This window comes from Penicillium coprophilum (genome assembly GCF_028826855.1).
Source record: "Penicillium coprophilum strain IBT 35676 chromosome Unknown utg000007l_segment0_segment0, whole genome shotgun sequence".
Classification (NCBI taxonomy): Eukaryota; Fungi; Ascomycota; class Eurotiomycetes; order Eurotiales; family Aspergillaceae; genus Penicillium; species Penicillium coprophilum.
The window spans coordinates 659,045-685,157 of NW_026622726.1; the positions used below are offsets into that span (position 1 = coordinate 659,045).

The 26,113-nt window shown below is 48.6% G+C and overlaps 9 protein-coding genes across 9 annotated transcripts; 5 read left to right on the forward strand and 4 right to left on the reverse strand.

Moving 5' to 3' along the window:
- Nucleotides 1-107: 107 nt before the first annotated feature.
- Nucleotides 108-2,573, forward strand: N7500_010855 (ABC transporter ATP-binding protein; the record flags this gene model as incomplete). The annotated part of the gene is made up of 1 exon (XM_056681993.1): nucleotides 108-2,573. The coding sequence occupies one exon, from the start codon at nucleotides 108-110 to the stop codon at nucleotides 2,571-2,573; it is 2,466 nt and encodes an 821-aa protein (XP_056527402.1).
- Nucleotides 2,574-3,945: 1,372 nt separating this feature from the next.
- On the reverse strand, nucleotides 3,946-4,188 carry N7500_010856 (uncharacterized protein; the record flags this gene model as incomplete). The annotated part of the gene is made up of 1 exon (XM_056681994.1): nucleotides 3,946-4,188. The coding sequence occupies one exon, from the start codon at nucleotides 4,186-4,188 to the stop codon at nucleotides 3,946-3,948; it is 243 nt and encodes an 80-aa protein (XP_056527403.1).
- Nucleotides 4,189-4,618: 430 nt separating this feature from the next.
- N7500_010857 (uncharacterized protein) lies at nucleotides 4,619-6,320 on the forward strand (the record flags this gene model as incomplete). The annotated part of the gene is made up of 3 exons (XM_056681995.1): nucleotides 4,619-4,763; nucleotides 4,813-5,121; nucleotides 5,197-6,320. The coding sequence occupies 3 exons, from the start codon at nucleotides 4,619-4,621 to the stop codon at nucleotides 6,318-6,320; spliced, it is 1,578 nt and encodes a 525-aa protein (XP_056527404.1).
- Nucleotides 6,321-6,663: 343 nt separating this feature from the next.
- N7500_010858 (uncharacterized protein) lies at nucleotides 6,664-6,926 on the forward strand (the record flags this gene model as incomplete). Its single annotated transcript, XM_056681996.1, is given in 2 exon segments — nucleotides 6,664-6,851; nucleotides 6,863-6,926. The coding sequence occupies 2 exon segments, from the start codon at nucleotides 6,664-6,666 to the stop codon at nucleotides 6,924-6,926; spliced, it is 252 nt and encodes an 83-aa protein (XP_056527405.1).
- A 1,542-nt stretch (nucleotides 6,927-8,468) lies between these two features.
- Nucleotides 8,469-9,801, reverse strand: N7500_010859 (uncharacterized protein; the record flags this gene model as incomplete). Its single annotated transcript, XM_056681997.1, has 5 exons — nucleotides 8,469-8,791; nucleotides 8,854-8,921; nucleotides 8,998-9,115; nucleotides 9,188-9,563; nucleotides 9,628-9,801. The coding sequence occupies 5 exons, from the start codon at nucleotides 9,799-9,801 to the stop codon at nucleotides 8,469-8,471; spliced, it is 1,059 nt and encodes a 352-aa protein (XP_056527406.1).
- A 957-nt stretch (nucleotides 9,802-10,758) lies between these two features.
- Nucleotides 10,759-12,559, forward strand: N7500_010860 (cytochrome P450; the record flags this gene model as incomplete). The annotated part of the gene is made up of 5 exons (XM_056681998.1): nucleotides 10,759-11,004; nucleotides 11,149-11,401; nucleotides 11,463-11,581; nucleotides 11,644-12,414; nucleotides 12,467-12,559. The coding sequence occupies 5 exons, from the start codon at nucleotides 10,759-10,761 to the stop codon at nucleotides 12,557-12,559; spliced, it is 1,482 nt and encodes a 493-aa protein (XP_056527407.1).
- A 396-nt stretch (nucleotides 12,560-12,955) lies between these two features.
- N7500_010861 (uncharacterized protein) lies at nucleotides 12,956-14,492 on the reverse strand (the record flags this gene model as incomplete). The annotated part of the gene is made up of 2 exons (XM_056681999.1): nucleotides 12,956-14,217; nucleotides 14,276-14,492. The coding sequence occupies 2 exons, from the start codon at nucleotides 14,490-14,492 to the stop codon at nucleotides 12,956-12,958; spliced, it is 1,479 nt and encodes a 492-aa protein (XP_056527408.1).
- Nucleotides 14,493-14,680: 188 nt separating this feature from the next.
- On the forward strand, nucleotides 14,681-17,650 carry N7500_010862 (putative DNA mismatch repair protein (Mlh3); the record flags this gene model as incomplete). Its single annotated transcript, XM_056682000.1, has 2 exons — nucleotides 14,681-14,927; nucleotides 14,988-17,650. The coding sequence occupies 2 exons, from the start codon at nucleotides 14,681-14,683 to the stop codon at nucleotides 17,648-17,650; spliced, it is 2,910 nt and encodes a 969-aa protein (XP_056527409.1).
- A 1,780-nt stretch (nucleotides 17,651-19,430) lies between these two features.
- Nucleotides 19,431-22,820, reverse strand: N7500_010863 (guanine nucleotide exchange factor; the record flags this gene model as incomplete). Its single annotated transcript, XM_056682001.1, has 2 exons — nucleotides 19,431-22,403; nucleotides 22,458-22,820. The coding sequence occupies 2 exons, from the start codon at nucleotides 22,818-22,820 to the stop codon at nucleotides 19,431-19,433; spliced, it is 3,336 nt and encodes a 1,111-aa protein (XP_056527410.1).
- Between the last annotated feature and the right edge of the window lie 3,293 nt (nucleotides 22,821-26,113).

Below are 26,113 nucleotides of genomic sequence, written 5' to 3' on the forward strand. Positions count from 1 at the left end.
ATACGGGTTTGATGTGACTCACAACTCTTTTTCTTCATATTTGAAGGCTTCCTTGGACTGTACTAGGAGACAGATCAGTGCTCAATTTCAAGACGACAGCACTCCCAATGACCGCCCAAATGCTGTATGCAGCGGCCACAGCAGTCACCCTACTATTTGTCTTTGGATCTTTTCTCATCAACTACAATGGCAAAACACGCGACAAGCCCTCCAAGACTACATCTCTACGGAAGACTGCTCTCCCAGTTATATTAGTTTTGTGCATATCGGGATCCCATATCTCTGAAGTGATCATCCTTTCTCGACAGCGCTATAGTCTTGATCAAACTCCAGATCAAATATTCGCGGCTACCACGTTCGCCTTGGCATGGGCTACAACCTGCCTTCGCAAGGATGTTCTTGTCCCAGAGTTTTTTGGTCTCTCCTCTATTTCGCTCCTCTTTGGCATCCCGGGATTGGTTCTCGATGCAATTGATCCAGAACCGAGCGCTCGTCATAAATCGCTTCTTGTCATACAGTCTATTCGATTACTTCTTGTTGGCGGGGCTCTGATATACTGCCTGATCATCTCCATTTCATACAGAAAGAAACTCATGCCGGAGGAAGAGGGGGAGACAAGCCCCTGTCTTGACCACAACCAGGATTCATACGGCACCGCACCCCTGACATGCCAATCCACTAGCATCCTCGAATCATCCTCCAGTCAAGAAGATCGGGATTCGGAAGATTCTGATGATGACGGTGATGAGTCAGACGACTCTCAGACCGGCCATCTTCGCAAGACTGGCAGTTGGATGAGTTACATCCACAGTTTCGAGGTCTTTTTGCCGTTCCTTATTCCAAGAAGGGACTTCAAAGTCCAAGCCTGTCTCCTGTCCTGTATCCTGTGCCTAATTGCCGATCGTGTTTTGAACATTTTGGTCCCTCGCCAGCTTGGCATTATTGCGGACAAGCTCTTCGCAAGAGAGTTGCCCGGTTCAGAGCTGGGAATCTACTTAGCCCTAAGTCTTCTCCACGGCCAATCGGGCCTAGAAATGATTACATCCCTGTCCAAAATCCCAATCGAGCAATTCTCGTACCGGCAGCTTACGAATGCCGCCTTCAACCACGTCATGAGTCTGGCAATGGATTTTCATTCTGACAGAGACTCGGCCGAGGTGATGAAGGCTGTTGAGCAGGGTGAATCGCTCACCAATGTCTTGGAGGTCGCGATTTCAGAAATCGCCCCTGCCGTTATAGATATGCTTGTTGCATTTCTGTTTCTGTACAACAAGTTCAACTCATCGACTGCGCTGTGTATGCTGGTGGCCACGTTAACATTCACGGCTTTGGAAGTTGTAACATCTAGCTGGAACGTGGAAAATCGCCGTCGGCAAACCAAGGCGGAACGCGCAGAGGCACGGGTGATGCACCAGGCCATTCAGGCGTGGCAGACGGTGTCTATCTTCAACATGTTCTCGTATGAACGGTTTCGCTTCGGACAGGCTGTTGACAAGCATCTGCTTGCAAAGAAGCATTGGTCCCGAAAAGATACGTATACGACCGGGCTGACTGAGGCATTCTTCCCTGGTACATTCGCTGTGCTTGCATACCTTGTCGCCCGTGAAGTTCACGAAGGACGTGCCACTCCGGGAGACTTTGTCTTTCTCATGCAGTATTGGGACTATCTAATCTGGCCGATCAAGTATCTATCGAAGGATTACCGATGGCTCGTCTCTGAGCTTACCGATGCGGAGCGCCTTCTTGATCTGTTCATGATAAAGCCTACCGTCACTGATAATGAGGGCGCTCTAGATCTTGGCTTAGTCGAAGGGCGTGTCACATTTGAGCACGTCGGTTTCTCGTACGACGATAGAAAAAATACCATCCAGGATATTAACATCTCTGCTGCTCCAGGAGAGACGATTGCCCTAGTCGGCGCTACTGGGGCAGGGAAGACGTCTATCACGAAGCTGCTACTCCGATATTATGATGTTAGCACAGGAAGCATCAAGGTTGACGGCCACGACATCCGCGATATAACGCAAGGGTCTCTGCGAGATGCTCTCGGTGTAGTCCCACAAGATCCTCTGCTCTTCAATGCCTCAGTCATTGAGAATCTCCGATACGCAAAGCTCTCTGCCTCAGACGAAGACATATACGATGCATGCAGAGCCGCATCGATCCACGACAGGATTTTGTCGTTCCCCCGAGGCTACCATACCAAGGTCGGCGAGCAAGGTGTTAAATTGTCGGGTGGGGAGGTCCAGCGCCTAGCAATCGCACGAGTATTTTTGAAAGATCCGCCGATCCTCATCCTGGATGAGGCGACAAGTGCCGTCGATACGGAAACTGAATCTGAGATTCAGGGCGCATTGAAGCGACTGAGTAGGAAGAGAACCACTTTCATTATCGCTCACCGACTCTCGACCATTGTTTTGGCGGACCAGATCTTAGTCATGCATGATGGTGCTATTGTGGAGAGGGGAGGCCATCAGGAGTTATTGAAAAAACGCGAGAGGTACTATAATCTCTGGCAGAAGCAGCGTTTCGACCTAGGAGAGGAACGGGAACCTCCATTGGTAGAGGTGTAAATAAAAGTAGAGCTAAATCACCCGTTATTTCGGTCTCATCCGGGCCAATGCATTGGTAGTCTACGACTCAAGATCCTGTACTCTGAAGAGCTCTCTCAGTTGTACGAAATGGGTCTAGTTGAATACTTTTATTGGCGGTGAGTTTGTATTAGGATGTGGTAACCCGTAGTACCAAAGCAGGGAAGGTTACCCGACATACGCTGAGATATCAAAGATCTACTCCGTACTTTCCTACGTTTTCTTTGTAAAAAAAAACATTTCTTACTGCATGTAATATGAAAATAATACTATGGTATCTTTGAATTGTACTCCGTATATAAGAGATGCATTGTTACTTTACAAGTTCCAACCCAAATTCGATAGACTTTTCCTGGAACAGGATTGGGGCGGGCGACCCAGCACAGTCACCCGCCTGGCACCGGCCCAATAAAGACTTACGTACATGGACGGAGTACTCCGTCCACCAGCATATATGGCCCACTTGACCCACTCTGGTGGAAAGTATATACACGCATGCTAAAAGAAGACAGAGTACAATGTTGCGAAACCACTGGTAATTCCAACCCCAGTCGTACTGTTAAAAACGCAGAAACTTGGAAAGTGATAGACATCATGGCAGAAGCAGTGATGTAGACCCAAGACATGCATGGACAGCCCCCAGGTTCTAACTAGCGTGAACTGTACGTCGAGGGACCATATTCCCGTCCAAGATAGGAAGAGCGTCTTTTTTCCGGGTCTGATGCCCCTGTCGTCGATGTTCTGCTGCTTAATGTGGGCGGTGGTAGAGAGCACGAGCTCGAGAGATTTGCCTCTGAGTTCAGTCCTCTTCTAGGAAGACTCGTGTTCCAAGATCGAGAGCAACCCATTGCTAGCCGGCCGATAAATCCCGCCAATTCGAAGCCACAGCTCATAAAATATGGACGCCGCAGCCAGTCAAATACCCTCGGCCATACTACATGCACTCTGTTACCTATGGCTTCGGGATGAAGATGCAGTTAAGATTATAGCAAGCCTTGTGCCTACGTCACTTCAGTGAAGAGATACTCTTGAGCTCTTTTGAATGAGATTGTCGTCGGCGAGGAGAAGCCAATTCTAGCGGCAACTAATATGGATATGATTACGTTGCCCCGCTTGGCAGTGAGGGAAAGGGCAGAAGTTAAATGAAGATATATCTCCTGGCAGGATTAAAGTCGGCCAACATATCTTCGTATCCGGGCGTGGCGGAGAGTTTGATCGAAGCAGAGCTTGCCTAAACGTCATCAATTCCACCAATCCGTGTAGGTTAGATACAAAGCAAATCAGAATCAGACTCCACGGAGATAATATAAGACATAAGAAGCCCGAAGCGGTAAATCTAGACTCCCATGGGAGGTTAGCGCATCGAAATTTTCGGTTCTGTGGGGCCGGCATGCGGCAGCCCGTGCGCGGGCAGCCGCTCCCTCGAGAGGTGCGGACCCCCATGGACCACAAAGTCTCGGAATGTCTTGATTCTCCATGTCATTCCTGGACCGGAGACACCGATGGACCTTTGGCGATGAAGCTCAGCCCAGGTCAATATGCGGCGTTCTTCTAGCGTTGGGCAAATCGTCAAGTACAGGTAGAAGTCCGTACCCATTACGGAGTAGTGCTGAGACCGTCAAGGCTTGTCTTGACATCTTTCTTTGGAGTCGCGTGCAGCTCTACACCGACAGTCTATTAATACCCTTGGTTTCATATTGATTGGTCAGTCCTCTACCCAGGTGGTATGCCTCAGTTCGAGCCTGTAACAAAAGTACATAAACTGTTACGAAACACGCTGAACTTAGAACGGGTTCATTACGGAGGTGTCCGTACTCTGTAAAAACGTAGAACCCATTAAATCGGCCATTGTGGGGCGCAGATGAAAAGAAAAAGGCCTGACGCTAAACTTACTCCTGCCAGAATCATGTTAAAAGGCCAGTCCCCCCTTGCCCCTCTGACTTCCTTTGGGAATCATCCCCCCCCATCCCCATTACCTATTAGTTTATTTTTTCCTATCTTTTTATTTTTTTTTTGAATCCAGCACTATGGTCGAAGTTCTGGATTATACCAAGGCTTTGGAAGTCCTCAAGGAGTATCCTGGAGATGGCCTCCACGTCGACACTCTTCTCGACTCAGATAGTCATGGAGCCTTGACATACAATGACTTCCTGATTTTGCCCGGTTCTATCAGTAAGACAATGCGCATTATCTCATGGACTCCCATTAATCGTGCCAACAGCCTTCCCGGCATCGGATGTTTCGTTGGAAACCAAAGTAACCCGGCGGTTTACTATCAAGGCCCCTCTGCTGTCCTCTCCCATGGACACTGTGACCGAACACAGCATGGCCATCCATATGGCTCTTCTGGGAGGTCTGGGTGTTATCCACAATAACTGCCCGCCAGACGAGCAGGCTGAGATGGTGAGGAAGGTGAAACGCTATGAAAATGGCTTCATCCAGGATCCCATCGTTCTGTCTCCGGAGACAACAGTCGGAGAGGCAAAGGAACTGAAGACTAAGTGGGGATTCGGCGGATTCCCGGTGACTGGTTAGTTGGATTCCTCCTTGGTGTCTCTTTTTCTGTATGTTTCGTTTGGTGATCCTTACCTGGTTTCGTTCACAGAAAAAGGAACCCTCCACTCGAAGCTTCTCGGAATCGTCACCAGCCGAGACATCCAGTTCCACAAGAACCACGAGGACCCAGTCACGGCTGTTATGGTGACAGACCTCGTCACTGCACCGGCAGGCACAACTCTCGCCGAAGCCAACGAAGTGCTCCGGAGATCGAAGAAGGGAAAGCTGCCAATTGTGGATCAGGATGGATGCCTGATCTCCCTGCTCTCCCGGAGTGACTTGATGAAGAACATTCATTACCCTCTTGCATCAAAACTTCCATCCAAGCAGCTGCTCTGCGCGGCGGCCATCAGCACCCACGAGGCAGATAAGGTCCGTCTTCAGAAGCTCGTCGATGCCGGCCTGGATATTGTCGTCGTGGATAGCAGCCAGGGCCACAGTATCTTCCAGATTGCTATGATCAAATACATCAAGCAGACCTTCCCCGATATTGACGTTATCGGCGGAAACATTGTTACCCGCGAGCAAGCCGCGGCGTTGATCGCTGCTGGTGCAGACGGTCTGCGTATCGGTATGGGCAGTGGCTCCGCGTGCATCACGCAGGAAGTTATGGCCGCTGGGCGGCCTCAAGCTGCAGCCGTGCGCAGTGTGTCTGCCTTCGCCGCGCGCTTCGGTGTTCCCACTATTGCCGATGGTGGTGTCCAGAATCTAGGCCATATCGTCAAGGGACTTGCACTGGGTGCCTCAGCAGTTATGATGGGAAGCCTGCTTGCTGGCACCACCGAGTCTCCTGGCGAGTACTTTATGAGCAGTGAAGGACAGTTGGTCAAGGCTTTCCGTGGCATGGGCAGTATTGCGGTTATGGAGGACAAGAGCAAGACTGGCGCTGGTAAGAACGCCGGTGCTTCCCGGTACTTTTCTGAAAATGATAAGGTCAAGGTTGCGCAGGGTGTTGCGGGCTCCGTCATTGATCGTGGCTCTATCACCCAGTATGTCCCCTACCTTGTTGCTGGTGTGCAGCATTCTCTCCAGGATATTGGCGTGCAGGACCTTGTTGCCCTGCACAATGGGGTGAACGATGGAACAGTTCGTTTTGAAATGAGAAGCGCAAGCGCGCAGACTGAGGGTAATGTCCATGGCTTGCACACCCATGAGAAGAAGTTGTACTCTTGAACGTGGGGCGGGGTCGTTGCTTTTGTCGCAAGTTGTTGGGATTTCCTTCCACTTCCGGGTATTTAAAAGTTAAGTGACTTTGAAATCTTTCCGTCTTTGATAAAACCATACTTTGATAGAATTATGTACATATCCCGCACATTATGTCATAGTGTTGGAACTATCTATTGGATTCACTATATTATGAATGAATGCACGCGGCAGAGTCATTGATTCTTTGTTTCGAGGTTTCTTTGAGGACGTTGTCGGACTCCACAGGTCCTGTAGTGAGCTTGTATTGGGTGAGATGGAAAAAGATAAGAAGACCGGCAAGGTCAAGAGGCCAACTCTCCTTGTACGCATCATGTACGTGCGCTTTGTGTTTAATAATCAGGAAGCTTGTGATAAGTACGTTGACACCGACCGTGTCTGGAGACAATTCTCGGAGGCTGTCGAGATCAGCTGGTGTGAGCAATCGCCTCAGACTGATATATGGATTAAGGTGCCCATTATAGTTGTCGGGCAATTGGAGGGCGATGATCTCATTCTTAGGTATGTCTAAGAAACGATTTCTGGGGAAGTAGCAAACTGACTGGCCGCCAGAATACACACTTTGGGATGCGGTAAAGGGAGACCCGGTAGGCCAGACAGACTGTCCGAACACGGACTCCGCGACATAGACTCCGGTCTGTGAAGATAGACTTAAATGGTGGTATGCGACAGACTGCTCATTTCACTTGTCGATATGAGTTACTGATTTCGCGCAAAACGCGTCCGCTGGTGAGCTATCTCTAGATGAGTAGGCTGATACAAGAAGCAAAGAATCGATCCCCGCAAAAGAAGGGCCGACATACGTACCATGTACAGAACAGATTGAGAATGGCTCATTTGTGGTACCATCGGAAAGGATGTCTTGGTCCCTAGCTGGGATATCAGGGTACGCGAACGCCGCTATCTTGCGACGTTTGAAGCCCGAGCTCTGCACATAGACGAATGATATCTGACTTATTCTTGAGCTGGAAACGTGACCGCCGTGCAGGCTTCAGGTAGATAAACTTTCCAAGATTGGTTGGAATGACGATGCGATGGGTTTATGTGATACTTGAGCATGCATGCCCAGGCAGGTCCACGAGCAGCTGTGTGTCACTGACGAAGTCTGCTGATAGGCAATCTGCCCTTCATCGAGGTTGATGGATCAAGCTTCCAACCGTGGGCTGAGCCTGGGGGTATTCAGGTATTCATGGAAATGCTTCAATTGCTAGGATTAACATGCAAGAAAGGGGAAGAATATGAATGGGGTCCAAGGTAGTAGAACTGTGGTTGAAGGCCGCTAAAGTCGATCCCCACAAGATGGTCCGCCATATCGCCGATACGCACGTGCGATCTAATTAAGGGCCCTAGATCTAGTACATATTACGCTACCTAGCACGACCTAGACCTATAGCTAGATCAAAGGGCTCCACCTAAAACCTAGCAGGCCAGCCTGTAGAAAGCACAGTTTTGAAACAGGTTTTGTTTCTTGATCCTTCAACGGAATTGGCAACCTAGGAAGCAAACCACAAAATTCTCAATTGATCACCTAAGCAATCTTGGAAATGTCTCGTAAATAATCTGCGATACAGTGCAAGGAGCATCTTTGTACTCTGTACCCAATCAAATCGCAGTCTTCTCCAAAACTTTGCTTTTCGTATGAACTTTCGGGCCGGAAGATTAGCTGGTCCTGTTATTCGCTTACGGGCGATAATCTTCTGTCGCTTTTTTATCCCCTATACGATTGTATAGTTTGCTGAGCGCAGTGAAGCAAAATGACAACAAAGAAGTATAGGGCAAGTGAATGTCCTCCGCCGGTTGTGTATGGACGTCATGCGCCTATCTTTTTGCCTGTTGACCTTGATCATGGATATAAGTAGTTTCAGTATTCAAAGAGTAGACTGGTGAGAAGGACCTGGTAGGCTAGTGCCATGGTAGTAATTAAGCCTAAGCTGGCATTTATTTGTGCAATGATATGCAAGCATGTTCCAAGGCATTGATAAGAACTAATGAGCCATCTGGCCATGAAGTATGGCTCAAACCGTCTATAGAGAATGATTATATTTGCTTTTAATACTTCTTGATGAAGTTGACCGCTACCTGGTTCTCGTATGATTGGTATGCTTCAACAAAGGTCCTTCACAAGCTATGGTTATACGTCACCGAGACCTCGGTTGTCATGTTGATATTCTCTCCCTTTGGGGACATGGGCTCTAGGATTGCCGTTTGACTTCCTAAATCGTGAACAGTCGTATGCCCGATGTTCGTATGCGTTTCGCCCTGGGAGTTGTCGAATACCTTGTGACTGGGCGGCAGGCGTGGATAGGAAATCATGTTATAATTGTCCGATTTCGTGCTGGGAAAGATCTTCGTCAAAATAGGCTTAAGCGCGGGAATAGATGCAGCGGTTATAGCAAGTCCATCTTCCACAGCCGCCCAGATTAATAAGGGAGCAAGTTCCCCTAAATAGAGAGAAAAAAGTCAGTCTCCGAGAAAGAAATAACAAACGTAGTCAGTGACGTACATGTGAAATCGGCTTTGGCCGAGAGAGCCACGAGGTGGATGGTTTTGACGATGGATGCGGCACCCGCGCTGCGGAGAGACAAGCCAGTCAGTACGTGGCATCGACAATTAATTGTCTGTTAAGGGGTTCTGCCCAAGGACCTACAAGATTCCAAGACTCATAGCAATGGCGACACCAAGCTTTTCCTTCTTCCTCATTTGTAAGTTCCAGACAATCGTCCACGGCAGTAGTGCTAAGACAAAGTCTTGTGCTCCAGAATAGGCTGCGCGAGGTAATTGGCGCGTTAGTCGTGAACAACAAACCAAAAGAAATAGACTTATGCATGATGACTTACCTCCAACAAAGAGAGAGAAATTGGTAAAGACATGCGATGGCCAACATTCTGATGGTATCATCGGATTCCACAAATGCCGAGGATCTTTACACTGCAGAAAGACGAAGAGTGCGGCCAGAATATTGACAATGTTCATCGTAACTATCACGAACCATAGCACGATCACCATCCATCTGTGGACCACGATTCGAAGCAACGTGACAGCAAAGGAGGTCTTTCCAAGTGTGCATGCCATGATCGCCAGAGATTCACCAATGTTGCACAGGAGTGCCACCTGGATAAGGTTGCCGGGATTTTTCTGAACGATTTCAAGGTGTTGGCCTAAGCCCAGGTTTGCAGCGACATGACTGACAGCAGCGTATGCAACGAGACAACACTGTTATAGAAACGAGGTCAGCAAGATCATCCGAATCGGTCACGAAGAGAAATGAGTTCCTCACAATTGCCGCAATTGCAATGCCGTCATCCCAGCCAAATACTCTCCTCATATATAGTCGCACGTACAAGCGCATCAAAACGAAAACCAACGAAATCATTGACATCGTCCACATCACACCCTTTACCGTAGGAGCCTGGCTCCCTAGAGCAAGAGACGCATCTCCGCTAGACGACATCCTGAGGGCTCGCCACTGCTGACCTGAATCACAATCCGGGGTATACCCGTGAGTTCAAAGATACAAAACCCCAGACATGCGCCATGAATGATTACAAGGGTGTGGGGATCCAGGGGAGTTAAGCATTATCAACAACCCTGGAGGATATCTATCATCCCAAACTAGACTAACCCGAAGTGAAATTTGACAGGGGCGAAGTCCGATAAAAAGTCAAGACAGCAATGTACCTAATTGTCACAGGTGGACCTCATATCCCGCGGTCTCAGAGACACTCCAGAAAGAGAACCAATTGATTGGTTTACAGGCTTCCTGATCTAACGAAAAACTGTTTTCAAGGTTGACAATGTGCATTCACTCGCCTAACACAGTGGATCTACTAGGCCCAAATTAGTGAGCAGGCCACACAATCTTTCCCAGATAGGCTAATTAAACGCGATGTCTCAAAACCATGGAATCCTCCGGGCACTAGGGTGGCGCCGCTGTAAAGCCAAGGTTGTTATGGCTGAATTAGTAAACTGGCTTCATCTTAGAGCCAGTCATAATGCTTGATCCTCTCTAACCACTCCACAATCCGCTCACCCCCGTCTGAAGATGAACGCTAAAATTCCACTTGGGTATAGTTTCCATATTGAAAATTGTCAACGGTTCTACGCTATGTACAATATGTATACATGTCGGAGCACAAAGCCGGTCATTCAAGCCGTTCATACTTGTTTTCTCCGCAATGGTCCCCACTCCCACGCCTCGTGTTGAAAATCGAAGAAAAAATGTTGGTCAAATCGGGTGCCCCCCCTTATCTTAGCCCCTAGTGCATATGGTGGTCGAGGGCTTTGAAAAGCTGCACCTGTCAACCGCGCTACACGTCTCACAAAGTTCTATTGGGAGCGTGCATTGGATCTGGAAACCTCCTGCTGCACTGCCCGTACCTTTGTGCGAGCGCAGAATCTCCACCTATCCATGCCGGAGATGATCTCTCTTCCTTCCAGCCTGTGGGCCCAGGCCTTGGCCACTCTGGGTCTGCTTATTGTCGCAAGGCTGATTGTGAATGTCTTCTTTTCGCCTTTGAGAGCCATCCCTGGCCCGGCGTTAGCCAAGATCACTGATTTTTGGCGTGCATGTCATGCATATGGTGGACGTATTGATCTCAAGAATGTCCAATTACACCGGAAATATGGCACAGCTGTACAAGTCGGGCCCAATTGCGTGAGCATATCAGACCCGAATCTAATTCGGACGATTTACTCCACCCGCAGTCCATGGAAAAAGGTTGGATACATCGTCTCCTAGACAATCCTTTGCTGTCAGATGTGGAAATAAGCCATGCTAACATCTCGTAAACATGTAAAGAGTGATATGTACCGCCCCAATGATGTACTGCTTGAAGGTCATCGAATGTCGAATCTTTTCAATACCCAGGATGAAGATTGGCACAACCAGAACATCCGACCTATTCGTGGCCTTTGGAGCATGACCAAAGTTCTGGAATACGAGCCCTTGATCGATGAAACATTAACCAAGTTTGTGGACAAGCTCGCACTGAGATTCGTGGATGGTGATAATGCAGGAAAGATTTGCCCGGCAGATGAATGGATTGGTTTCTGTGAGTATACTCTCAAGCACCTTTGGTGCCCCGTGTAGACTGAAGCTAACACATCATATAGTCGCCTGGGATGTCACTGCCAACTACAGCTTTGGCCGACACTACGGATTCATTGACCAGGAGAAGGATGTCGACAATTTAATCACAGACTCGACTGCTGGATTGAAATACTTCGCACCAGTAAATACTCCGACATCAACGACTCGGATGGGACAGGGGAGATGGCTAACACGTCACACTAGGTCTCTCAAATTCCATGGATTGACAACCTCCTGGACAAGAACCCAATTAAGCGCATCGGGCCTAAACCCACTTTGACAGGTGTTCTCTACGCCTTCAAGGTTGTCGCCGAGTACCAGGCGGAGCTTGCCGAGAAAAAGATATCCACGGGTACTGTCGACCACACGCTCGACAAATACGTGCAGCTGAAACAAACGCACCCCGACATGGTCGACGACAACCAGATTGTCAACTGGCTAATGCTAAGCATTCTTGCTGGAGGCGACACGAGCTCCGCCACCATGCGTGCTACCCTCTACTACCTCGCCAAGTCACCGGCTGCGACAGCCAAGCTTGCCACTGAACTCAAATCCGCCGGTCTCTCTACCCCCGCTCCCTGGAAGGAGATTCGCGACTTGCCATACCTGGATGCCGTCATTCGTGAGGCTCTGCGGATCAACCCCGGTATTGCCATGATCTTCGAGCGCGTCGTCCCAGAGGGTGGGTTTAAGCTTCCCGATGGACGATATCTCCCTGCAGGCACCAAGGTCGGTATCAACCCCTTCGTCACAAACCGTGATTTCGGAGTGTTCGGAGAGGATGCCGACGACTTCAATCCAGACCGCTGGCTGCAGGGCAAGAATGAAAGCCCGGAGAACTTTGAGGGTCGCCTGCGTCGGATGAAGGATACTGTCGACTTATCTTTCGGTGGCGGAGGCCGGGTTTGCATGGGCCGGTATCTCGCCATGTTAGAGATCAAGAAGCTGATTGCGACGCTGTACAGCTTATTCGATGTGAGTGGCTTATGAGCGTTTCTTGGATTCTTGGCGCTAACTCGTGATATAGATTCAACTGGTTGACCCCAAACATGAGTGGAACTACCAAAACGCCTGGTTCGTGTATCAGTACGATATGCCCATGATCATTCGGCGCCGATGAAAGGTTGTGTCTAGGCCAATTGGTCTTGGCAGCTAGAGGTGGGTAGGTATCAAATACGGATGGTGTGTACATGTAAAAATTACTCATTGGGAGTGTGATAGGGATGGTCTAATGAATACACGAAAGATCTGAACTTACAGGCAATATGGATTGAGTAGAAACTAATTTGTCCATAGCGCATAGGGTATCAAAGTCCCAGCCTAAAAAACGCCGCCAAACCATTAAACATATCCAGGCCTTTGGAAGGTTTCCATGCATCAAGTCATTATGTAAGAAAGGATCGCTGTTACTTTGCTCAAGCTTCCGTACCGTCCATGCGTAACTTCATTCAAGCACAGCACACCTCACCGTTCGATCGCTCCCGGTAAGAGCCATGCGGGTACGTGCATTAGGGAATTATGTCTTGAGTGGCTCAACGGAAACCCCATTTTCTTCCTTGGGCGCCGTTTCATCTTCATTTTTCTCAACTGGCTTTCCGTCGTTGCCTTCCTCTCCAGTAATTTCGCCCCAGCCAGAGCTTCTTCGACTCATGCGACCAGCCATGGCCAACGGACTGCTGATACCCCCGGCGATACTAGCGGCAGTACTATCATTCCGACTGTGTGATTGGGCACCGCTGCGAATGCTGGCTGTATCGCCGCTGACAGTTTGCTTGGTGGTATAGAAGCTGCCACGCTCCGCAGCGGTGCTAGCTAGCGGAATTGCCCCGGAGGCCGAGTAGACACTGATGCGTTCAGCACTAGCTAGCCCAACAATACTTGGTCGGCTCAGTACCCCCGGAGCATTGAACACAGAAGTGTTGGATGCTTCAGTTGTATGTCCACTCAGAACACTCAGCGGCAGGCTCTCCCGACTACCGCCAAAAACAGAAGACGGAGCCAATCCGCGTACAGACGCATTTGTATCCAGGGAATTGCGGCGACGACGCTTTGATGAGCTCGCCAAAGTGAGAAGAGATGCGTTATCGGTCAAGGCATTGTTTGCGGTCGCAGCGCTGTATGTCATCGTATGGTTTGGGGGCACCAGGTGCGGGGGGACTGCGGTAGCGGGTGAGGTAGAAGGAAATTGGTGGGAAAATTGAATCTGCTGGTTCGAAGAGCTCTGTGTCGAGCTGCCATGATGGTGTCCATTGTGGCTGTTTTGTGCGTTGTACAATTGGGTCGAGGGTGCTGCGGAGTGCACAGTGGTGAGGGTAGTAGTCATTGATCGAATTGAGGGTGCAGGTGACGAGAAAGTGCTACCCTCTCCTCCTCCGCGGGTGCTGAAGCCTTCAGTGCCAGTTGCTAATGTGCCTGCTTTAGAATATGCTGCTTCGGAGAATGCCGCGTCGCCGTTGGTTGAAATGGTTGGCGCAGCGGATTTTGCGCTTGTCAGGGGAGCCGGGTTCTCATAGCCAGAGCACAAAGATGGGTCGCTCCTAGAGCGAGATTCTCCACTATAGTGATCGCCTGTGTATGAGTCGGTCGGTGTCGGAGTCCCTGTGTCACGGTTGATGGTCCCAGAAAGCGGATATGGGTTGTTTCCTTGATCGCTCTTCTTGCCCTTATTACCCGTGGAGCGCTTGTTGGTCCATCGATTTGTCGTAGAGTCAGATGAGCTCTTTAGGTTCGCCAGGCGTTTCACCCAGCTCGAGAATGGACGGCGACGTGCATTCCGGTCTTTTTGTATGAATCCCTTAGCAGCGGTTCACGGCCAACGGGCACAATCTGTACTTACCATGCACCCTCGCTGGACCATCAGCAGTAGCCATTCTAGCTTCAAGAGGCAAACTATTCACTCCCAACTCTGGCTTGCGAAAGGTTATAGGTACGCAAGGGATTATGGCCCTGGGGTACGAGCCGTGCCGACACAGATGGAGCGGGCGGGGAGACTGTTTATCCGTACACGTCATGTGCCCTTGCATCTTGACTTCTAGTTGACGTATTTTCAACATTCTGGATATTTGATTCTTTGTGAATCTTTGGCTGATATCTATCTGGAGGGCTCGTAGCGACAATGACAGACTACCATGATTGAAACGCGTATTCATTATTGTGTTTCCCAAATCAATTTTGGGGTCTCTCTTCACGCATCGTGTGGCGCCATGTCCCCGTGAATACAAACAAACAAACCACTATGTCAATGCCTCCTTCCCAATCAATCATACGAGCGCTACCTTCTGATGTGATTGCAAAGATCAAATCATCTACAGCGATCGTGCATCTGACTGGTGTCATTTTGGAGCTAGTCAAGAACTCTTTGGATGCTAATGCAAATACTATATTCGTCACTGTCGATTTTAAACGTGGTGGCTGTATAGTTGAAGATGATGGCGAAGGAATTCCTCCAAGCGAGTTCGAGGTTACAGGAGGGCTGGGCAAGCCTCACCGTATGTCTCCCACCCTTGAGGTTGTACGCCGTACTATATGATGGCTAACATATGCAATAGATACATCTAAATTCAAAATGAGTGGCTTGTATGGCCACCAGGGCTTATTCCTGGCTTCCTTGGCCTCCTTGTCTTTGCTCACTGTGACTTCTCGTCACATTCGTCATCCATGCACAAACTCACTCATTCTTCATCATTCGACGCCCGTGGCTCGGCTAAACCCTGCGCCGCCACATCAAGTGCTTCGGTCTGCGAGCCATGGCACATCTGTGACTGTCAATGATCTTTTTGGTAACATGCCAGTCCGCGTCAAGAGTCGAGCCCTCACTCTTCAGCGGCCGGACGAGCTAGAACGAGAGTGGGACCATCTTAGGAACTCGTTGGTGTCTCTCCTTTTGGCCAATCCTCGATTTTCAAAACTAGTCCTTCTCGATACGGAAAGAAATAAACGGATATCCGTTCGTCTTGCGACTATCTCCATGGCCGAAACACGCATCGTTCATCCTCAGATGGAGTTTGACCTCAAACGTATCGGCTTGATTCTCACACAATCTGGAATGATCACACCACAAAGTTTGGATGCTTGGCGTGAAATTTCAGCGTCTGTTTCTGGTCTTGTGGTTCGGGGAGCAATATCTCTCCAACCCAGTCCGACTCGAAAGTGTCAATTCATCTCTTTTGGGAAGGAGCCGGTTTTCTCGCGCAATAGCTCGAATGTCCTTTATAACGAAGTGAACCGGCTATTCGGTTCGTCAGATTTCAGTAATGTTGGACTCATGTCTAGCAGAAGCTCTGTTCCACATCCTGCGTCTTCGGTGGATCAGCTTGATGTCCCAAGTGACGCAAGTACTCGAAGCTGGGCAAATTCCACCAATAAGTGGCCAATGTTTTACATCCGCATTGACACGAATGATTTTATTCAGTTAGATGATGATGGATCCGAGCATCTTCCAGAATCGGCGAAATCGATTCAACGTATAGTTGATATACTTGGGGCCATGGTCCATGAGTTTTTGAAGCAACAAAATCTCCGTCCTCGTAATAGCAAACAGCAGATCATATCATCAATCAAAAAACGGAGTATCCGTTCCAAAGTATCCCAATCAGCTGGCAGTTCTCGTGGCCCCTTTCAACAAGGCCAATCTCTTTCGGGCACAGAAGAGGCATTCAGCGATCGTCTGAAGATCCCATCATTCTCAAGAGTCCAGTCCCCGAACTCTGGCCAAAGCTTCGCCAATTGGTCCAGGGTAAAAGCCGCCAAGGACTTCAAAGGACATTCTCCGATGCATCGAGCACCTCAGCGTTCTCATGCGGCTTCTGGTGTAGTACAGGGAGAGAGTTCCTTGTTTACCCTCCCTAAGCATAGGCCAAGCCGTCGATACGATAGCCAGGAGGGCACAATACTTCTAATGCCCGTTAATAAAATGGTTGAAGGCAGAGACAAAGAAAAGGAAGTCCCTGGAGACTCGACGTCAGACAAGATGATCACCTGGATCGATCCACATACCAAGCTGGCCTATATGATTAATCCTCGAACGGGCCAAACGATGTACTCTCGGAAGTCATCAGCTACCCAGTGCTCTCCCACCTCTCATATCGATACCTTTTCCAAGCATCCAGTGCAAACCCCTTGGATTGAAAACCTGCTGGAGACATGGGACAATCCTTCATTCAGCCGAACAGAAATGCCAATACCAAATTTGGGCACAGAGTCTGCCCATCAGCATAGTGCAATTACTTCTTCGCACGACTGCTTCAAGGGCATTGGATCGCTTGATACAGCACAGGTTGCCAAATATCGAGGAAAAATTCATCGCCGTGCGCTCAAGACTGCCGAAGTGATAGCCCAGGTGGACAAAAAGTTCATATTGGCCAAGGCCCATACCACTCCTGTCAATCTCAATTGGGAGGGGCCTTCAGACGATGTTCTGCTTTTAATAGATCAACACGCGGCCGATGAGCGGTGTCGAATTGAATTGTTGTTCGGGGAAATGTTCGTTTCTACTGAGCAAGATGACAATTTAGAGTCGGGAAGTCGAGTGCGCACTGTCCAGGTTGATTCTTTAGCATTCGAAATTTCATTGACGGAAGGCGATCTTTTCCAAAAATATATGAGTCTTTTCTCAGTCTGGGGTATTGAGTATGTGACACATCGCAAGACCAACTCCACTGTCTTGATCGCCGTGCATACTCTTCCTGTTCTAATAGCTGAACGCTGTCGACTCGAGCCTCGTGTGCTGATTGACTTGATGAGACGTGAGATCTGGTCAAGTGAGGAAGATGGCAGGAAGTCATTCCAGTGGAAGAAAGCATTTGAAGACGAAGATGCCGACCAGGATCTCGAACTATCAGACAGCGATGACGTGGTACACAAAGGAACATCTGCCTCATCTGCCTCGCGCTCGTGGGTTCAGCTTATGAATGGATGTCCTCAAGGCATCATGGATCTTCTTAACTCTCGTGCCTGTCGCACTGCTATCATGTTCAATGACCCGCTGGACCTTGGAGACTGTCAGGCCTTGATCTCTAGGTTGGCTCGTTGTGTCTTTCCTTTTCAATGCGCCCACGGCCGCCCTTCAATGATCCCTATACTTGACCTACGATCCCTATCTGACACTGCTGTTTCATTACCGCTAGACCTGGATAATGGAGTATCCGCTTATGATAACGACGGCATGAATCTGGATTTTGTGGAGGCGTTCAGAACACGTTATGTAACATAATTGAGGAAGATAATTGGTTTGCTTTAACCTCACATGCTCACAATATATGATTGTACAGGTCCAGACCCTTCAATAAATTGACGTCAGATCCATCTCGCCCATTCTGACCTCTGAGATGTGTGCTGAAACCGGTCGAATCTTTCAATGCAATGATATGCCTACTTATTTCTATGGGTTGTACAAAAGAATTGCATAATGGGCAATCCCATGTTCAAGGGAGAAGAAGCGGGCCCCACGATTGTCCAGGTACGAGCGCAGTGTGTAGGGCAGTGTGTATTTGCTAGCCAACAAAGTGTACGGATCCCCTCATGACAAGTTAGCTTGTACACGTAGTGTTGACAAAAGCAACGGCCTTTATCATGTGAAGTTCTTGGGGGTGAAGGGCTATGTCTAACAGATCACAGTGCTCCCGGAGCCCTGATAGTCTATCTCTTCATTCATTGAGGCATGCATTGAGAAGCTCTCTTTGCTAAATCGAAATCAGATCTGGACTGGTGCAATGCCGAATATAATTCAACGGTGTACCGAAACCGTTGAATTGGACTTGGATTCTGAGGAATTTGTCCGTCTAGGCCACCTAGAGTATGTACAAGCACGTCGCTAAGGTGAGCTATGCCGTTTTTGTTGTTAACTTCTATTGATTCGAGGGGTTCTACCGGCCGCCGTAAGGGCTTTACTGAGTTTTACCAGGGTTGTTGCACGCGATTGGGAGAAGTGAGAGATTTGTTTCAATGCGGTTCCCCCAGCTGTTTGAACGCCCATGATTGATGGCTATCGTGAGAATCTTGGGGTAGAGAGCGTTGAAGGCCACAATACTTTTCTGAGTAATTGAGTTTGTCTTGGGGAGAGGATTGGGGTTGTGGATATTGACTTGGTTCCTGTTCTTGTGTTTCTAGTTTCAGATGCTTCGTGCTGGATTGCCAGTTAGTCGGTGCCTGCTAATGGTTGGCTCTCGCTAGTGCGCTAGCTTCTGGGCTGGTCTGCGAGCATTAATCTAGGAATCATTGGTTGGAATAGGCTTTAGTTTGGTTTTGGTATGCAGATATCGGTATTCCGACAGAATCCAGGGTAAGGGAACAACAGTATTTCATCATTTTGATATTCCGGGATCCCTATCCTATCACCTAGGGGTACTTCATTCATAGAGTCTACTAGTTTGAGTGAGAAAGCAGAAATGGATCCCAATTCAGCACTGGCATTGGCTAGGGCAAGGGGTACAGAGGAAGTCCACTCCTTTTTCCCATGATACGAGGGGAAAAGTCACGATTGTGGATAAACGGTTGACATTAAAGTGTATTTTGCATTCCAGGCAGCTTGTAAGAGTTGCTCCTGTACAGAAGCCGCGAGGCAAAAAATATTGTCTAAAGGGTATCCGGTGTAGGAAACGCCCAGTTGACAGAAAACAGTACGTTTTCTAGTCCACTTTTCCTTTTCCCCCATCCCAACCGAAAAAAGAACAAAATAGACAAGAATTAAACAAATCACATGAACAAATCAAGGCCCTTGGTAAACTCCATTTGGGTAGTCCTGGGCCCCGTTCCATAGCCGCTTTTCGTATGCCACCTTTCTCGAAGGAGAAACTGCAAATAACAAAACGGAAAAGTACCGCCCGAGAGTAAAAAGAAGTAAAGAAGACAAGAATGATGGGATATTCACAGATCGCAGGAAGATTGAGTAAGGTTGTTGATTAGAACACCAGTAAATTGGGAATGAGAAGAGATCATTAATCGTGAAGTGATGAAGGGTGGAATATGTGATAATGTGGGTGGAAGGAATTTAGCTATCCGTGTGTCGTGACAGACTTCACCTTGGACTGGTTGGTCCATGAGAGGAAGTCGAACTTGTCCTTGGCATTGTCGAGGATGGAGGGATTGGACTCGGGCTGAGACTGAAGAGTGGTTGCGCTGCGTGAGCTTTCTCTGGGCTCAAGGACCAGGGAGCGGCGGTAAAAGGTTTGTGTGGGCGTTTCGCCGTGTGAGCGCACGCGCACGAACTCATTCTGTATCCAGGCCTGTAGCTCCGGAACTTCGGTCAGACGGTAGGGGATCTGGAACCGTTGGAACTCGCTGATAATGCGCGCTGTCTTCATATGCTTGTCAAAGTTGATGACATCCATTTCGCTGTCACTGGTGGAAAGGGTGCGGAGAGATTGGTTGCCGTGGTCGACAAAGGTGAGGTCGGTCAGATAGGTACCCACGAATGGGAGACAAGGGGGTACATGGTTCTGAAGACGCTGACGGAGTACTGCGTAGTTGCGAGACACATCCACTATGCTGCGGAGCTGTTCGAGAGCAGTCTTGGTCTTCTGAGATACGATGTCCCAAGTCCTCTTGAGTCGCGAGATCACAGATAAGTCCAATGAGCATATGATGGCCATGAGGGAATCGTAGTTGTTCAATTCAAGACACTTGTTCGCGATTTTGACCCAATGCTTGATGGTAGCAGCACGCTTCTTGGGCTCCTCGAGGTACAGAATGGAGTCAGCAACGAGATGGGCAAGATCGGTCGACAGGGTTGACATGGCCCGAACATTTACAGCCAACGAGGCGGTTTGTTTGCCCCATTCTGTGTCCAGGAGTTCCTCGGGAAGTATTGAGCAGAAAATTCGCGATTCCTTGATAGTGAGTTGACGAGCGAGCTCAAGTGGGTCAAAGTCAAGGATCGTGATTGAGGCTTCACCGTTCTTCCACTGTTTGAGCAAGTTGTGCTCCTTCTTGCTAAGGATGGGAGGAGGTAAGGGAGTATCAGGGTGAATGTATTGAGCAATCGAGGTATTGGTCTTGCCAATGGAAGAAACTAAACGAGGCACAAGAGGGCCACCAGCTGCAGACACCTTTCCGGCTAAATCAAGCAACCGCTTGCCAGCAGTAGGGAGATCGACAACAAGTCGTGTGTTTGCGAAATTGATGATGAAGTCAAGGGCTGTGTTGTCACGGTCATGGCGCCAGTGGGACTCAAGCCAACCCTTGAAGATATTGTATACACGGAGACGGACAGGTCCAGAAGCGTGTGGTGTGTCTCCAATGTACTCGAAGCGTTCAGCGAGAGCCTCGGCAAACTCAAGAGGGGTGGCGAAGAGACGGAAGGTGAGGTAGAAGGTTGAGACAAACATGACATCAGGGGTGGATTGGTGAGCGGTCAGCTTCTCAATAAGAGCGCGGAGACTGCCGCCCATCACGGACCCTTCCTTGTAGATAAGTTCGTGTGCATAAGTCCTTTCCAGGATGTTGGCCTCGGTTTCTTCATTCTCCTCGGCAAGGGTCGAGTAGCTTAGGCTTTCTTTCAGTGAGTGAACCTTGAAGCTACCCTGGAAGCTACCCCCAATATCCGGCGAGGTAGCCCGAGTTGAGGTTTGAGAGAGACCACTCATTTCGGAGTCACGTGCGTAGCTGTTATATGTGAAGCTGCTTCCGTTGCTTGTAATTCCACGGCCAAACGATTCGCTCACGTCAGACTTGGGGTGACTTTCCCGATAGCTAGTTCTGGCGGAGTCAAAAGAAGAGATATTCTCCAGGTGCGTGGGGAGAATGGCAGAATTTGGTAGGGAAGAAAGGGCAGTAATGTTGGCTGGCGAATTTGTGATATGAGACTGGGAGGATGAAGGCGTTGTAGCATCGGTGAGAGCAGGTGTGGGGGGAGAATATGTGGTGCTAGGAATGTGAAGAGGAGGTGGGGGAAGGCGAAGTGACAGCTCCTGTCGTTCCTGTTCTACCGGAGTCTCAGAGTCCTCTTGTGAAGAGTCCATGCTAGACATGTCCTGTCCTCTCTCTTCGTAGTGTTCGGGGTCAAGCTCAAGATCACCGATCTGCTCAAGCACCAGGCGAGCCTTCGCCAAACAGTTTCCGGCGGCTCTTACACATTCAGTCGCAGCCTCCACGAGCCGCTTTCCTTCGTCTGGCATGAACACAAGATCATCGTCTGGTAAGTGTGCGGGGCGGAATACGTCGCGTGCAGCGTGAACAAGCTCAGATAGCTTCTCACACATTGACTCTCGTGCCTGTTCGAGAAACACGCTGCAGTGTGTGCCATGCTCACACACTACCTCAACAACATTCAGCAATTGCCTGCACGACTGGACAGCCTGGTGGGTGGTGACAACCAACTCCGTGGAGGAGCGGGACTGCATATGAAGCCCGATAAATGACCCAAGCACGCCGAGGAACGTATCATATGTCGTTCCAAGCCGCTCAGATGCCAAATTCTGGGCATTGATAGAAGTGGAAGGACCAGAGACTGACATGCGATGGGATACAGAGACCCGTTTCGTGGCAACGGATGCCGGCCTGTGATCAATCATCTCAGTGCGCATCGATGACCGACTCATGTTCCCGCGGCTATGGCTCATCCGCCGCGACTCCAGTCGAGATTCCACCATCCGCGACTCTGGTCGACCGGGTCCGTCGGTCTCGCTGAGGCTGAAACTCTCGGAGGCAGGAGTCAGCGGCATGTTGTATTGTGGCAGGCTCTCGCCGGGCCCATCCATCTCGGCAATAGTCCTATCCAAGCCTACCTCCTCATTCCACACGTCGAGGAATCGAACTCCTCGGGTAACAATCTTGAAAGCCTTGAGAAGCATCTCATCCAAAATTGCCTCAACCTCGTCTTCTGACGGGACCCCGTTGGCAATTTCCTGGAATTTCTTCGCGGTTTTCACCAACGAAGACAAGTCAGATAGCAAAGCTTTCCTAATTCTGCGTAACCCATCGAACCTCCTTATCAAGGAAGATTCTCGAGTGAGACATTCTGATTTCTCCTGTGAAATTATAAGCCCTGCGGTTCTCGCTCTTTGGTTCTAGTTGATACTTACAAGTAGGAACCGCACGCCAGCAATAGGGCCTCTCATCAAGTCTTGATTCCCAAAATCTTTTAGCGATGATCCGCATCCTCCTCGAATGATATCCCAAAAGTCGGTCAGGGCCTTCAACAAAGGACGCATAGGCAACTGGTCGTATGCTTCGCAGTAATTCGTGGGTAACCAGCCTCGATTTCCTGAATCTAACAGTGTACCATCGGCCCAGCCATTGGTGTGAACGGAGTGTACCAAAATAATGTCTCCCTGGTCCAGAGGGAGTGTGACGGTCGAGGGAGAGACATTTCCGGCCGGATGAAAAGGGTAAAAAGCGCGCAGGTAGTTGTGGAACACCGGCCTTGGGTCCTCAAATGCATCCATGTTTGTGTCCTGGGCGTCGTGTGGTGTTAACGGGGGGGGTCATCTCTGAGCCCCAGGCGGAATAGAATCGACTCTGTATAGATGTAGTGTCTTTCTTTGACTCGGATATATTCGAGTTGGATTTCGAAATCTTTAATGGGGGGATGTGTGGCTTCATTGATTCCATCTCTCGTCGGTTCTGTGACTAAATTGTTCTCCAAGCCGTTTTGGTCACTGACCAGAGGGGCGTTTATTCGATAGGTGCAATGGACATCGTTCAGTACATCCAAAAAGAAGACAAGTATCGAAAGCAAGTGGCGCTGAATAGTCAAGGATGGAGGGGAGGAATCAGATCGCCAGAGGCTGGGGTTGATCCTGTACAGTCTAGGTCAATTGCCGCTCGATGATGGTATCGAGTACTCTGTATAGGAATTGATTGTTTGGAATGTGTCCAAGATCATCGAAAGCTTGGAATGCCAGGAGAGGGGAGGGATTTAGGAGCTTTGGAGACATACAAACACAGAAAACACTATTAACAAGTAATCATAAACTATAAACAGATCCAAACAGACTTCCTTTCAAGGAGTCCGGAACATTCGAGGTCCCGAGATGACGAGTCGCAAGGTCAAACCCCAATATCAAGGGATGATAAATAATGCAATGCCTATGAAGGGGAGAGCACTAAGGATCGCAGCAAGGATAAACCAATTGAAATGAAAGAGGGATTTCCCAAAAGTAACGCAAGGGCGAAAGGGATATAAGGGAAAGAATGCTAAGTATAGCTCGCAATTGCCACCGGCAGCAATATACAAATCAAAGTCCGAAGTAGAAAAAAAGAGAGCAAAAGGAGAAGGGAAAGAGGGAATTAAGTGGAATAATAATAGCTGGAGGTGAAAGGCCTTTGAATCTTCTGGGACTCGATCGGGACGATCCACGCTCCACCGGTAATGCACCCGTATATGTAATGTACATATGTTCTCTGATATAATGTGACAGGTATCATACAGAACGTATTTATCAATTCTTGAATTTTGAAGTTTTGGGGGGTTTTTTCACTTTTCTTTTTCGATTGGACTTCTTACAATTGGACAACCTCATGGTCCTTTTTCTATCTTTTGCAATGCAGAGATCAAGTTTTCAATGCAAAAAAAGGAATATAAGCAAATATCAGTGGCAAAAGAAAATAAAATAAGCAAAGGGCCTACTTTCCCCGAAAATATGGCCTGTTTACATTGTACGATAACAAATGCTTGCTGCCATTAGTACTAAGTTGAAAAGTACCCTATACACTAATCAAGACGCTATAAGGTACATCTCTCACAAGTACACATTATCCACCTTGCATCTGCCGAATGCACTTCCCTCCCCCCCATGGATTCCTTCAATTTGTTAGAATTTGAAAACCTCTCCTGTCTGAGACCAATCATATCGCCACAACTGAAATAAATCCTGTGGGGTTGAATCAGACCGTGTCTTGATGCATTGACCGTGCGTGCTCTAGCCTGCAGGAAGATTCGATCAATCATTAAAACTGAGGGAAAAGGTACCTTTTGTTCGCCTGTCAATAATATCTCTCCGGGATGGGATCGACATCGCAGCGACCGGCCCCCAAAGTGACAGCCGAAAGTCGTTTTTTTATTGATGGCCGTGGTTTATCATGGTCAATGACTCCGTGTACCCCTCGGTAATCCGTACCTCACATAAAAATCTCTAATCTCAAATCCCTGCCCTCCGTGTCCTTCCCCCGGTCAACATTGAAATCCAGGCTGACGCGTGCTTCGTACCCAGATTTCCCTCCATCCTCTGCTTTCTTTTTCCCTCCCGCGTGGGGCAATGATCAAAGCAATAGGTTCGCATTGGCAAACAAGATCGCTGCAACTGGAAAGTCGAACAAACACTGTCGCAAAGCTACCCGATACTTGCATACCTTGTAAGCATACTTCGTACTTCTTCCTAGCTAGAATCAAGGGAAAAGGACAATCATGACGCAGACCCGCTCATGTCTGAGACCTAGAATAATAATAGATGCGAGGAGAGATACGGGAATGTCTTGCCAGATGAAAATTTCGACGTACTTTTGTCGCTATTCTACATCCAAAATCCCCTCGAGTCAAAATGGACTTCGGAACATTTTCTGTAAATAGTACGGAGTAGTATGGAGTACCACGGGGAGCACATCTGATCTTCAAAAATAACTGGGGCAACCATTGAACGAAAATCGCAAATTTGAATAATATACATAAGGCGATTTCGCCATCCTACGGTCTAGATTTAGTGACTGGAGCTTAGTATCGAACTTGTAATACACTACAATGACATAGGCCATTCTCCCTTTCCCCATCACATCTCGCACGTCCTCCCGCAGCTCGACCAACAGTTTTGCAGAGCTGCATGAACTTGGTGATTTCTGCAATTGCCACTCAACATTGAAATGTGCAAAATGCATACTTATTCATCCTAGGCATGCATTGGTTGACCGTCACATGTTCTGTAATATTTGGCCCCTTGGGAAAGTAGAAAATTGCTAGTCCTGATAACTAATGTGTGACTAATGTAGGTCAGCAAAGCTATCTAGCCAAGCGAGCCAACAGCTCAATCAAAAAAATTAAGTCCGGACGCCTCGCCCTCGTGGGGTCCAATCGATAGCTCTAATATTAGGGTAATGCAAGCCTTCTCGATATCATCACATCAGGGCAACCGCTAAAATACGATCTGCGGGCCATACCTTGAATGGGTGAAATCTCCGTGCTAGAGTTACATTTGAACCATAAGAGAGGAGTGCTTAGTCTCTTGAAATCTGCTTTTTACGGTTTTGCACGGAGTGTGCGGAGTATAGATCGCGTAGAGTCGATCTGAAGACTACTGGGACTTATAGCCGGTTTGGCTATGGTCATGTTTCAAAGTACTCTCCCCCACAATTTAAAAAATACAGCAGGAAATCAGTCGCATAATGCATAGTATAAAATTGAGGTGGTATAATTCACGGGCCAGCCCGCGCGGTCTCAGAGAGCCTGTTTGCTGTCTCATATCGATATTATATGTTGTACAGCACAAATCAAATTCCCCTATGGAGTTCTCCGTACATGTGTATGTAGTCCATAAGCGTAACTTACCGGCTTACGATCTACTTGACTTCTCATATTTTCGTCAGCAATCTGCAGAGCACACAAGCACATCACGTTCTGGCAGACTCGTGCCCAAGTAGTGGGGCATGCACGTTCGTTCTCCCAAAGGGCTTGAAACAAGTATGGCCATTGTGCTGCAGAACCCGTCTAGTTGACAAGTGATCGTCTCGGGGAACTGAGGTATCGTCA